At 45.1% G+C, this 13,860-nt stretch overlaps 1 protein-coding gene across 1 annotated transcript in view; it reads right to left on the reverse strand.

The window, feature by feature from the left end:
- Positions 1-474: 474 nt before the first annotated feature.
- UBR5 (ubiquitin protein ligase E3 component n-recognin 5) overlaps positions 475-13,860 on the reverse strand; it is a 651,214-nt gene continuing 637,828 nt past the window's right edge. Inside the window, 3 exon segments of the mRNA XM_030189847.1 lie at positions 475-1,642; positions 10,914-10,999; positions 11,696-11,840. Coding sequence (XP_030045707.1) covers positions 1,430-1,642; positions 10,914-10,999; positions 11,696-11,840 — 444 coding nt within the window. The 3' untranslated portion in view covers positions 475-1,429.

Below are 13,860 nucleotides of genomic sequence, written 5' to 3' on the forward strand. Positions count from 1 at the left end.
TAAATGGTAGGTATTGCTACTTATATTAAATGGTGGCACACCATTCAGGGTATAGTGATTTTATTTTTAATGTAAACTTTTTTTTTCTGGAAATTTAGGTGTTCAGTAGAGTTTGTGGTCTTTGGTTGCCATCTATTCTGTTTTTCAGAAGTAGAACTTCAGGCAAGTTAGCATACAATTTTCAGCAAGCTTTGCTTTAGATACCATTTTTGACATATATCATTCGTTTCCCAAACATTTAGTTCATGTAAGCCTCTATACTAAATGGGTAAAACAGGGGCTACATTACCTCTGTTTCTATTCTGCTACACTAACATTCCAGTTTTATTCATACATCCATTGGAAATCTCATTTATTTAAAGCGTTTAAACAATTTGTTACCAACCTAAGGGCTAAAACTATGGAAGCTGCGTATCATCTTTTCTTCAAATTCTTTTTATTAAAAGGTAAATTGTAACAAAGAATACAGCTGGATTCTTGGGAAATGCTTAGTACAAAAAGTGATGAGTCACCCAAACATCAAAAGTTAGTGAAACTCATCTTTGAAAATAATTTACAGTTACTACAAGGTGCTTAGACAGTCTACAAATTCAAATGCCCAAGCACTGAATGAGCTAAAATGGATAATAAAGTTTCTTTTGCCTAATGTTTGACAACAAAAATAAAATTACAACACAAAAAAATGGCAAATGTAAACAAATGCTGTGCTCATGATATATTTACATAAAGAATGTGAAAATGTAGGTCACATCCAAATCTTAGTGCTATGTGACTTTCCCATTTTGCACACATGGGAAATGGCGTTACTGAATAAAGAGGCTTTAGTGATTGTGCGACATTTCAATAGTGCAAGAGCTCAGTTCAACCCAGGACAAAAAATCCTCCAAGAAGGAAGCAGATGATCCAACCTTCAAACGTTTAAATGGCAAGAATTTACTTAGGCAAATTTATTTTACATAATCATCTACATAACTCAGCAGTCAAGTACAAATAAAATACCATAAAACAAAAATCAAAAGGCAGAACATACTTAATTTTTTTTTTATTTTGAAATTCCCTACTCCCTCTATACAAGAACCTTTGATGAAACATTTTCCACAAAGGCAGCAGTGAATTTTCAGTAACATTTTACAGTTTTTCCCCTCAGCAAAAAAGATAAAATCACAGTGTAAATGATATTTTTTTTTCTGCTGTCATCTTTGGCTGGGGCTGGGCCAAGAAGTTCTAAACTAGTCAAAACTGTTAGGACAGTCAAATGTACTAGAGCTTCTTAGGCCACCAGATTACAAACTTAGCGGAATGTCTGCAATTAATCATTAAGTACCACCGGGGTGTGACAGCATTAACTTTCATAAACTTTTATAGACAAATGGAAAAATCTACAAAACTTAGCTAGTAATATTACACAGCAATACACACTTTTTATAATCTACACAAAACCAAAGTTCTTGGTCTTAATGGCAAGTAACAATTTTTGTTTAAGAATCTGTTTTGAAGAATAGAGTGGGACGTAGAGGCGGGAAATACATGTGTTTGCTGTGGGAAGGTGCTGATCATCTGGTGGTCTGATTGTAATTGATGGCATGGGTTGGAATCCCTCTTCACTGGCAGGCAATGATGGGCTTGATGTCCAAAAGTATACCTAGATGGAAAAACAAAAACCCAGCCTGTTACGTGGGCTCAACTTGAAAAATGAAATTAATCCCATCCTCCAAAACAACTGACTGCAACACACAGCAGTGCAGTCAGGATTAAAGCATCATTGTTCTGGCCTGGATGAATGCATTGGATCATTTGTGAAGTATCCCATGAAATCAACTCTGTCCTATGTACCATATGAGCCAATACCAGTGTTAAGGAAGCAGCAAAGTCAAATTATTATTATTTTTTTTTTAACAAAGCCTGCTGGGACTTCCTCCTGGTTCAAAGACACAGCTAAATCAATCCTAATAGATAAATAAAAATAAGCTTGTTTCAGCTGTTCACCTTTATTTAAAAGCCAAGTTTCATGGGGGAGAGATGCTTTAAAAGCAGAGCTTCCCAAACTGTGGGCTGGGACCCCATATGGGGTCACAAAAGGTAAAATTATGTATCATACCTGATAATTTTCTTTCCATTAATCATAGCTGATCAATCCATAGACTGGTGGGTTGTGTCCATCTACCAGCAGGTGGAGATAGAGAGCAAACTTTTGCCTCCCTATATGTGGTCATGTGCTGCTGGAAACTCCTCAGTATGTCGATATCAAAGCTCCATCCGCAGGACTCAGCACTTAGAGAATTACACCCACGAAGGGACACTCTGCCCAGCTCACCACCGCCGAAACGGGGGAGGGGAATTAACCCAGCTCATCCCCACACAAGTGGGGGAGGGGAATCCGTCCAGCTCATCCCCGCGGAGCGGGGGAGGGACACCATACCCGCCGATGCGGGGGGATCTGGCTTATCCTGCAACCGCAACCGCGGGAGGAGCTGACTGACCCTAACACCGCCGAAGCGGGAGGGGTACAAAGCTGCCCTACAGCCGCACGAAGCGGGAGGGAGTGCCGGCAGAATTTAAATCTCAATCCAGCCCCGTAAAACGGAGGGGAGAGGAATGCAGCAGCTCACTGTAACACAAACTCGTCTCAACTCTTGAAGAATCCAAGTGAAAGAAGAACTTGAACACGAAGTCCTCCTGAAGTAACTGAAGGCAAAACTTGAACCTAAAATTCAACCAGAATATAAACAGTACAGATATCTGGGAGGGGCTATGGATTGATCAGCTATGATTAATGGAAAGAAAATTATCAGGCATGATACATAATTTTACCTTCCATATCATCAAGCTGATCAATCCATAGACTGGTGGGATGTACCGAAGCAGTACTCACCCAGGGCGGGACATAGAAATCCCTGACCGCAACACTGAAGCTCCAAACCGGGCCTCCGCCCGAGCAGCCACAGTCAAGCGGTAATGCCTGGCAAAGGTATGGGCCTTCCCCGCGGCCACCTAAGCCGCTGCAATGGCTTCCTTGCCCATCTTGCCACTGTAGGCTTAGAATCCTGCAGACCCTTACGAGGACCTGTAAACAGGACAAACAGATGATCCGATTTCCGGAAATCATTGGTCCAAGTATCTGATGATGACTCGTCTCACATCCAGAAATTGAGAGCAGAGTATTCCTCTGGGTAGACCTCCCTACGAAAGGAAGGGAGACAGAGCTGCTGAATCACATGGAAGCGAAAAACAATCTTGGGCAGGAAGGAAGGCACTGTGCGAATAGTCACTCCTGCCTCAGTGAACTGCAGAAAAAACTCTCGACATGAGAGTGCCTGGAGCTGGGAAACTCTTCTGGCTGAAGAGGTAGCCACCAAAAAGACTGCTTTCAACGTCAGGTCTTTCAGAGATGCCCTCGACAAGGGTTCAAAAGGCGGCTTCTGCAATGCTCTTAGCACCAGGTTGAGATTCCACGCAGGCACCACTGAGTGCAGAGGAGGGTGCAGGTGATTAACTCCCTTGAGAAAGCGCACCACATCTGGCTGCGAAGCCAGGGAAGAACCTTTCAGGCGGCCCCTGAAGCAAGCCAGAGCCGCTACCTGAACTTTCAGGGAACTGAGCGACAGGCCTTTGTCCAGACCTTCTTGCAGGAACGCCAACACTGAAGAAATTGGAGCAGTGAAGGGAGAAAGTGAGCCTGCTTCACACCACGCTGCAAAGATACGCCAAACCCTGGCGTAAGCAGTAGAAGTAGAGCGCTTCCTCGCACTCAGCATAGTGGCGATGACCTTGTCTGAGGAGTCCTTCTTTCTCAGACGCTGCCGCTCAATAGCCAGGCCGTAAGACCAAAGGGGGAGGGATCCTCCATCACCACGGGACCCTGATGCAACAGGCCCTGCTCCACTGGCAGCCGCAGAGGATCGCCGACTGAGAGCCTGATCAAGTCCGCATACCAGGGACGTCTGGGCCAATCCGGACCCACCAGGATTACCCTGCCGGGATGCTTTGTCACCCGGTCTAGCACCCTGCCCAACATGGGCCAGGGCGGGAACACATAGAGAAGCTCTTGTGTCGGCCACCGTTGGAGAAGAGCATCTACTCCCAGGGATCGAGGGTCCCGTCCTCTGCTGAAAAAGCGTGGCACTTGGCAATCGGCCGATGACGCCATCAGATCTAGGCTCGGCTGGCCCCAGCGCTTCGTGATGCCCAAGAACGCCTGAGCAGATAGCTGCCACTCTCCGGGCTCCAAGGTATGGCGACTGAGAAAGTCCGCCTTGACATTCATGACTCCGGCAATGTGGGCCGCTGACAGCTGTTCCAGGTTCGCTTCCGCCCACTGGCAGAGATTCATGGCCTCCTTGGCTAGAGGGGCGCTCTTGGTACCTCCCTGGCGGTTGACATAGGCCACAGCCGTGGCATTGTCCGACAGGACCCGTAAAGGCTTCAACACCAGTACCGGGATGAACTCCAACAACACCAACCGAATGGCTCTGAGTTCCAGGAGGTTGATAGACCACTTGCCTCTGCAGGAGACCAGAGCCGCTGCGCTGTCCTTCCCAAGCAGTGGGCTCCCCAGCCCAACAAAGAGGCGTCTGTCGTGACGACAATCCACTCCGGGGTCACCAGAGGCATTCCTGCAGACCACTTGTCTGTCTGCGTCCACCAGCTCAGCGCCTTGCGCACTGCTGGGTCCAAGGGAAGGCGCACAGCATAATCCTCCGACATCGGAGTCCAGCGCAGCAGCAGAGATTGTTGTAGTGGTCTCATATGAGCCCTGGCCCAGGGCACTACTTCCATCGTGGCCGTCATAGAGCCCAACAGCTGCACGTAGTCCCAAGCCCGAATAGGAGAGGCTACTAGGAACTAGTCCACCTGAGCCTGAAACTTGACAATCCGATTGTCTGGCAGGAACACTCTGCCCACTTGGGTGTCGAATCGAACTCCCAGATACTCCAGGGACTGAGTCGGGCGCAGCTGGCTTTACTCCCAGTTGATGATCCACCCCAGGGAGCTCAAAAGAGCAACCACCCGGTTCACAGCTTTGCCGCACTCTGCATAAGAGGGGGCTTGGATCAACCAGTCGTCCAGATAAGGATGGACTTGAACTCCTTCCTTCCTCAGGAAGGCCGCGAAGACCACCATTACTTTGGAGAAGGTCCGCGGAGCAGTAGCCAACCCGAACGGGAGGGCTCTGAACTGGAAGTGTCGGCCCATTACTGCAAAACGCAGAAAGCGTTGATGAGGAGGCCAGATGGGAATATGCAAGTACGTTTCCTTGATGTCCAAGGATGCCAGGAACTCTCCTGCCTTCACTGCCGCTATAACAGAGCGGAGGGTCTCCATGCGAAAGTGCCAAACTTTCAAGGCCCAATTGACCCCTTTGAGGTCGAGGATAGGCCGTACAGAACCTCCTTTCTTTGGAATCACAAAGAAAAAGGAGTAACATCCCTTGCCAAGCTGATTTTCTGGCACCGGAACGACCGCCCCCAGGCGGATCAGATTGTTCAAGGTCTGCTGCACTACCACAGCTTTGACCGGTGACTTGCAGGGAGAGAGTACAAACCCGTCTTTTAAGGGTCGGCAGAACTCTAGCTTGTAGCCGTCTCTGATGACTTCCAGCGCCCAAGCGTCTGAAGTTATGGTGGCCCACTCGCCCATAAACGAGGACAGCCGTCCTCCAATCTGCACTGAGGCGTGGACCAAGGCCCCGTCATTGGGTACGAGACCCTGGGGGAGGACCGGAGGGAGCACCTCCGGGACGGCGGTCTCTGCGAAAGGAATGCTGCTTGGGGGAGAAGTTCCTCTTGAAGGAAGAGGGGGCAGAGGAGCCCGACCTGCCCGGGCGGTACCGACGGGTTTCCTGAAACCGTCCTCTGGAGGTACCAGGGCGAGTACTAGCCCGAGCCCTGACCTCTGGTAACTTCTTGCCCTTAGACGTGCCGAGATCGGTCACGATTTTGTCCAGCTCGACCCCAAAGAGCAGCTTGCCTTTAAAAGGCAATCTAGCCAGGCGGGATTTAGAGGCGTGGTCAGCAGACCAATGTTTCAGCCAAAGCCACCGCCGCGCAGAGATTGTCTGAGTCATGCCTTTCGCTGAGGCCCTCAAGACATCATACAGCAAGTCTGCCAAATAGGCTAAGCCCGATTCCAGGGCCGGCCAATCAGCCCTCAAGGAAAGATCCGAGGGGAAAGCCCGCTGCACCATAGTCAGGCACGCCCTGGCCACATAGGAGCCGCAAATTGAGGCCTGCAAACTTAAAGCAGCTGCCTCAAAGGACGACCTTAAGGCCGCCTCCAATCTTCTGTCTTGGGCGTCCTTTAGGGCCGTGCCACCTTCCACCGGCAACGCCGTTCTCTTAGTCACCGCAGTGATTAAAGAATCCACGGTAGGCCACAGATAGGCCTCACGTTCACTTTCAGTCAAAGGATAGAGGCGGGACATAGCCCTAGCCACTTTAAGGCTCGCTTCCAGGACATCCCATTGAGCCGCAATTAAGGTGTGCATGGCATCATGCACGTGGAAGGTTCTAGGCGGGCGCTTCGTCCCCAGCATAATGGCAGAGCCAACAGGGGCTGAGGGAGAGACGTCCTCCGGAGAGGAAATCTTCAAAGTGTCCATGGCCTGTACCAACAGGTTGGACAAATCCATCCGAGCGGGGATCCGTCTCCTCCAAGGAATCCGCAAAGGACCGTTGGGAGACCTCAGATACGCTGCCCTCATCTACATCGGAGGAGACAAAGTCCTCCAAGGCCTGTGAATCAACCCGAGGGCGTTTACCTCTGGGAACCTCAACCTCTTTACCAGACGAGGGAGCAGGGGCAGCGTTTTGCATAAGGAAGGCCTGATGCAGCAGCAAAACAAACTCGGGGGAGAAACCTCCCAGACTGTGTACTTCCGCAGCCTGGGCAACAGCCCTAGACGCACCCTCAACCGGCTCTCGCAAGAGCGGGGGAGAGACATGCTGCGCATCCAAAATGGCGTCCGGCGCGACACTCCGCGAAGGAGCCGCGCGGGAAGAACGGCGCTTAACTTTAGCCGCTTTTGTGCCGTCGCCCAAAGTAAGGGCGTTTATGGCATTAATGTCTCCAACCTCAAGGGCGGCCCAAGAAGAAGCCATCCGAGCCGCGTGGCCGGCCAAGATGGCGGAGGCGAGGAGCGGGGGGATGGGCGTTTATGGCGGGAAAAATCGCCACGCCGGAGGAAGGACCGGAACATTCATCGGCCACGAAACTGTCACCCAACAAGGGCGAATCAGGCTTTAAGACCCCCGCATCCCCTCTAGAAGCGCCCAAGCGATCCGGGGAGCGACTCTTTACGCCCTCGCCCTCCGACGCCATATGCCACGTGGAGATAAATCGGGGAACCCCCTGCCCGCTATAAAAAGGTAAAAATTACCTGCTGTCTGCTCCGAGCTGTAACGACCTGGTGTCCCAGTGAGTAGCTGCAATAAACGTTTAAATAAACGTCGAAATAAACGCCTTTAAGGACGTTCAAAATTTTTTTTTTTTTTTTTTTTTTTAACGGAGCCAGCGGGAGGGGGGAGAAAAGGAGGGACCTGGCACCACCAGGTTTGCACTTGCTCAAAAGAGCCCTCAACCCCAGGCACTCAACAAAACCTAAAAATTAGGCTTGGAGGCCTAGCCAGAGCTGCTGCTGTGTGTGACCACCACCTGCTGAGATAGAGAACATACTGAGGAGTTTCCGGCAGCACATGACCACATATAGGGAGGCAAAAGTTTGCTCTCTATCTCCACCTGCTGGTAGATGGACACAACCCACCAGTCTATGGATTGATCAGCTTGATGATATGGAACCTACTTTTGGGGTCATGACTTGGTGAACTCTCCAGTTACATCATTATTATGCATCTCCAATGAGTTACACCATTTTATGTGGCTGCAACGTAGGGTCACAGGCACAAAAAGATTGAGGAACACTGCATTAAAGACTGCTGATGTACAAAACTTTAATTACAACAGTAAAAATTGATTACTATGACTGTGCCATAACAGGTACTGGATAGAAGCACCAGCAATTTTGTAATTTTCTGCAGAAACATTTCTGGTGGTATCCACAACACAGTGTAATCCAGCAAGGGATACAAGAGTAGAAGATTCAGTAAATGAGTGGTGTATTTAAAGTGGCATTAATATCTAAGCACTGCAAAATTGGCATTTTGCATGTGATTTGTCATGTTTTTTCCTCCACATTATTGATAAAAGTGTAGGGACAAAAGAGGACTTGTCCTAATGTGGAGTGACATTATTGGTCATTTTGTGTTCCCTGTCAACAAAAATACTGTCACAGATACAAAGCTTATCTATTCCAACCCTATATTGTGGAATTCATTAAAGTGCTTTTGACTCAACACCATAAGACATATACAGTAACGTGGAGGAAAAGACCTCAAAGCAACCTGGAGTACTCAGTGATAGTATCACAGAATTGTTAGTACTAACCAGAATAGTTGCATCATCACTGGCCAAAAACCTCCCACTGTATAAATATTTTTAATTTTTAGGTTTTATTCCTTTTATGTACTTCTTTCTTTCTTTAAAATCTAATCCTCAGTATGCATCTTGTACCACATGTCCTTTGACTTTTGTATCAGAGTCCACAACAGATTCTATGAGGCACTTATCTCAAAGTTTTTCCAGCTTTCATCACCTCCTTATGGGGACCCATTTTGCCCACCAGATAAAAGTCATTTATCTTTGCAAATATATGTTATTTGCAAAGATGTATGACTTTTGAATCCCTCAATGCAGACGGTCACTGTTGTGATTATTTCCATGGATGATATTGGAATGGCACGGAACTAACCAGCTCCCTTTGAGAAATCTGGTGGGCGAAACGGGTCCCCGTCAAGAGGTGATGAAAAGCTGGAAAAACTTTGAGATAAGAGCCTCATAGTATCTGTAGTGGACTCTGATATAAAAGTAAAAGGACATGTGGTACAAGATGCATAATGAGGATTAGATAAGAAAGAAAGAACATAAAAGAAATAAAACAAAAATTGGACTAAAAATTTAATATACTTATACAGTGGGAGGTTTTTGGCCAGTGATGATGCAACTATTCTGGTTAGTACTAAGAATTCTGTGATATCACTGAGTACTCCAGGTTGCTTTGAGGTCTTTTCCTCCACATTATTCTATATATCTTATGGTGTAGAGTCAAAAGCACTTTAATTAATTCCACAATATAGGGGATGGAATATATTTTGTTGGTTTTGTGGAAAAAGCTTTTATTATTGGAATATACAAAACTTTACAACATACACTGCCTTGGGCAGAGCTGTTTGAAAGACACAGCTAAATTAATCCTAATAGATAAATAAAAATAAGCTTGTTTCAGCTCTTCACCTTTTTTTAAAAGCCAAGTTTCAAAATAAGAGGATTGTTAGCTGAATGTAGAAACTAAATTTTTAGATAAAAATTCACCTAGATTTAGAATTCTACAGGGGTCTTTCACTAAAAAGTCTGATAAGCAAATTTTTTTTTTTGTTACATTTGTACCCCGCGCTTTCCCACTCATGGCAGGCTCAATGCGGCTTACATGGGGCCACTCCTCCACTCAGTTATCATATAATCTAGCAGGTGGTGTTAGCACATGACCACAATAACAGTGATTGTGCAGACATGACAGTACATGCTAATTCACATGTGAACTAAATATTGTGTAATGGGGCAGGAAATGGCTATGGACTTGGTGTGGTCTACGCCTAGCTGTTTTCATATTAATAGCATCTACGCATATGTAAGCAGCAGCATGTAAATGCATACATCAGCTGCATAAGTAAATAATTTCACAAAGCCATTATCTGCACAGGTAGATGGCAAGGATGCCGAGATTCGAAGGAGGCATGCTGCAGGCATGATTTGGGTGAGAGAAAATGCTATCCCCTGGATTCTATATAGCGCACCTAGAGATCCGCGCCAAAATCATGGCACATTCTATAACAATGCGCGTTACTTAATTGGCTTAATAAGCTAATCAACATTGATAACAGCACTTAAGCAATAATGAGCACTAACTGGCAATAATTAGAATTTACACACACAACTCGCTAAACGTATTCTGTAATGAACTGTGCCTAAATTCTAATGCATGAAGTTCAAAAGGAGTGTGGCTATGGGCGTTTTGTGGGTGTTCCAAAATTTACACGCACAGTTATAGAATATGGCCCAGTGCACGTAAATCTACAATAGGGATTTAGGCCACATTTTCATTGGCCGAAATGGATGCGCACAGTTTTAGGCACTAGGATTTCCGCCTAAGCATATTCTATATACTGTGCCTAAATCTAGATGCTGTTTATAAAATACGCTTAGGTGGAAATCTTTACTAAATGGATTTTTTAGGCGACATAACGCTGGCCATCGCTAGTCCAGGGAGGTTGAAGAGAAAGTTTGAGGATTCAGCTCTTGCTTTGGAGTTAAAAGATAAGTGTATCCATTTCTGGATTCAGTTAAATTGTGATCTTCACTGAATTAGTCTAAAAATATTTGAATGAGACTGCAGTGACTTTGAAGTGGGTGGTTCACTGAATTTTTTGATGAAAAAAGATTGAAATAAGGAAAATTATTTAAGTCTTTGGACTTTTCTTCCTTTTTGTTATTAGTTTCTATTTTTGTGGATCATAGTTTTTGGTTAAAATTGTGTATTTGCCAGCACTGTTACATATATTTGCAAAAGGCTCTATGTTTTACAGAGCCTTTGCAAAACTGGGGCTTCATAGATCCTAAGTGCTTAATACTGAAAATTAGTGCCAAGTATATAACTTTGTTATCCCTATCCCTGTCAACCAAACACATTTAGGAAACTATTTTTACTACAAACCTAAACTTGGAGCTCAGCTTTAGTAAATTTTCAAAGGGTTTAGACAAAATAGAAAATCATCACTTTGCAAAAGTTGCTGAAAAATGCTTACTAGGTCCTGTCGCTCTGTCATACTCATTTTCTCAACTATTGACCAGAACCAGCGCTTGAAGTGCAGAAGCTTCTCAGCATTTTCTCCTGTGTGATGGAAGACAATTTTCATTATAAAAAAAGTTTATTTCAAAGTTTATTTCAAATGTATAAAACAATGTCCCCAAGATCATAAATGATTCTTGTGTGTACTTGACAATTTTAACTGAAAAAAGAATATATAATTAGTACAGAATAATCAGAAGACATCACACTCATCATGGTATGCATGCTTGTAGTTCCCCTGGTTGACAATCTTTGTGTGACTACTTTTCTTAAATATGGTACACCACAATATTTTTTGCAGCATAGACCAGTACAATGCAGTTCCAGAAGTCATAATGGGCCTGGAGAAAACTTGAGTCTTAACAGGTTGTGCTTTCTTCTAAAGAACCAACAAGTTGTTTATGCAGTCTACGCTCTGGAAAGCTCATGTGCTATGACTACCATTCTGTTGCTAGTTTATTTTATGTTTAGTTATAAGCACTCTCTTATTACAGTAAAGTGAAGGCATCTTTGTTTGGATTTGCCAAAAAGTTAAACATGGTTGGATGAAAGTCACTCATTTTCACTAGCCATACAGATCATGCAAATGTAGCTTAATATGAAAAAATGTAGCCTTATGCAGACACATACTGAAATGTAACTTTTAAACAGTGTGATATGATTCAACAACAAACAAATAAACAAACAAACAAACAAACATCATCCTCTGGAAGAATACAGAAGTGAGAAACTTCCTACCTGATTCGTCATTGAAGGAGGTAAAGCTGATAAGCATCTGCACATTTACTTCCCCGCAGCCATTTACTAGCAGTCTGAAATCTTCTGCTGTTAAATCCTCTAAAGCATTTTTTGGAAGCACATCCAGCAGACCTTTCCTCATTGCCTGAAACAGAAGAACTCAGCAATTTACTTCTTGATTCTTCCTGACTCTGCATGTACCAGCACACAGAAGTGTTTAAGATCATGACATTGTAAATTTTCTCTCACAGCAGCCACTTGATAAGTAATAACTAGGCTGGAAATCTCTTGCTGGACCATAGCAACCAGTAAAACTTACACTACCATTTACCACTAAGCATTGACTCTCATGGGGTGAGACTGAATTTCTGGACACTGCTAACTAGATACATTGGTTAGGCTGAGTAAACTGCTATTGCACTGCTCTGATTTTACTAATGGTGGAAAGCTATGTTCCCAACTGAAGGTGAAAAAGCGCCCCGCGTGCAAAGTACAATCCCATCCCTAAACTACATAAAAAGCACACCTTCCTTACTAACCAGCTGTTCCTAATACTAGGCAGAAGGATGCAGTCTGATCAGCTACCAGTTTGGTGTTCAGTAAAGGAAATGACTGTCCTCTAGCCAGTCAGCATTAGCAACATTTGGGCATCTTGAGAGGAGAAATTTGCATATTCTTAGTTTTTTCATCAGCATATGGGATTTTTTTATTTTATTTTTTTGTTACATTTGTACCCCGTGCTTGCCCACTCATGGCAGGCTCAATGCGGCAGGCAATGGAGGGTTAAGTGACTTGCCCAGAGTCACAAGGAGCTGCCTGTGCCGGGAATCGAACTCAGTTCCTCAGGACCAAAGTCCACCACCCTAACCACTAGGCCACTCCTCTAGGGCTGGAGAAAATGGACTGCTGGCTGTCATCAGGTGGGTGGGAGGAAATTAATTACAAATTTTAAAACCAGGGGGCTTATGTATTAATTTCAGTGCTATATATAACATGGGATTTCTATGCTTATTGGGCAGTTCATATTCCAATATCATAACACTTACATGCTAAGCATATTAGTTTACTACATCTGTCCATGCTCAAAATGCTAAATGCATATATATATATATATACATATATATTTTTTTTTTTACTGTAGTTTCTGCACCCTTAAGTAGTCTTTCCTGAGTTTTGGGGGATCAGAAAGAACCTGGAGAAAATTTCTTGGCCCTGCATGCATATGTTGGCAGTTTATGGTCCCAGATACTCTGCTTTTTTGTGCAAGGCTGGGTTGACCGGCACTGGGAGGGGGGGGGGGGGGGGAGCTGGTGTACCTGATGGTCAGAAATGCTGGAAGAATTAGTAGGGTCTCCTATATGAGGACCAAGGTGGCTGACAATACCGGGGAGAAGGGGGATGTTTTTCACAGTTACAAAGACAGTTCCTGTAAAGTGGGGCAGTTGTCCTTAATCTGGGAGACCGCATCCTTGACCTTATCACCAAAACGTTTGTCACCCAGACAGGGCACATCTGCAAGAAGGTCTTGCAAATCCTTGTGAAGGTCTGAGAGGCTCTAAGCCAAGCCATTTCAGGTGCTAATAGTCACTGTTCCAGTCTGAGATACCCTGTCATAGGCATTGTAGGTGGAGTGAATGAGATAGTAAAGGAAATCTTGCAGGGTGACATGTAGTGAAAAGGTTTATCAAAGGTGTAGGATGAGGTGATAGATGAGGCTTCCTCAATTTTTGATATGAATACGGATGCCTAATAGGATTTGTTGTCTACAGTATCAAGGCTCTTTTGGACTTTTGAATACAGCATGCTAACATGTGCTCTGAAAGTCTTGGACTTCTTGATTGCTGCTTCTGAGACTATGAAGTAGTGACGCAGTTGCACTTGGTCATGTCCTAGGGCTTGATGGACTTTGTACAGTTTTTGAGCTCTAGGTGCCTAGAAGTCACCTGCATGGAGAGTGGGGTCTGCCAGACATGAACTGTAGGTCTTGCAGGATTTGATGGACAATGCTTGTTGCTGGTGTGTGCAGCCAAACTCCAGGTTAGAGATTTCTGTAAAATTTATGTGTAGAAGTTGTCCTCTGCCTGCTCTTCTGGGTTGGGTTCCTATAAAGTTGGCTAGGGCTGCGTCTGATGTAGGTCATGTCATCTCCCAACTCTCCTCAGCTG

The sequence above is a fragment of the Microcaecilia unicolor genome, chromosome 1 (assembly GCF_901765095.1).
Source record: "Microcaecilia unicolor chromosome 1, aMicUni1.1, whole genome shotgun sequence".
Taxonomy (NCBI): domain Eukaryota; kingdom Metazoa; phylum Chordata; class Amphibia; order Gymnophiona; family Siphonopidae; genus Microcaecilia; species Microcaecilia unicolor.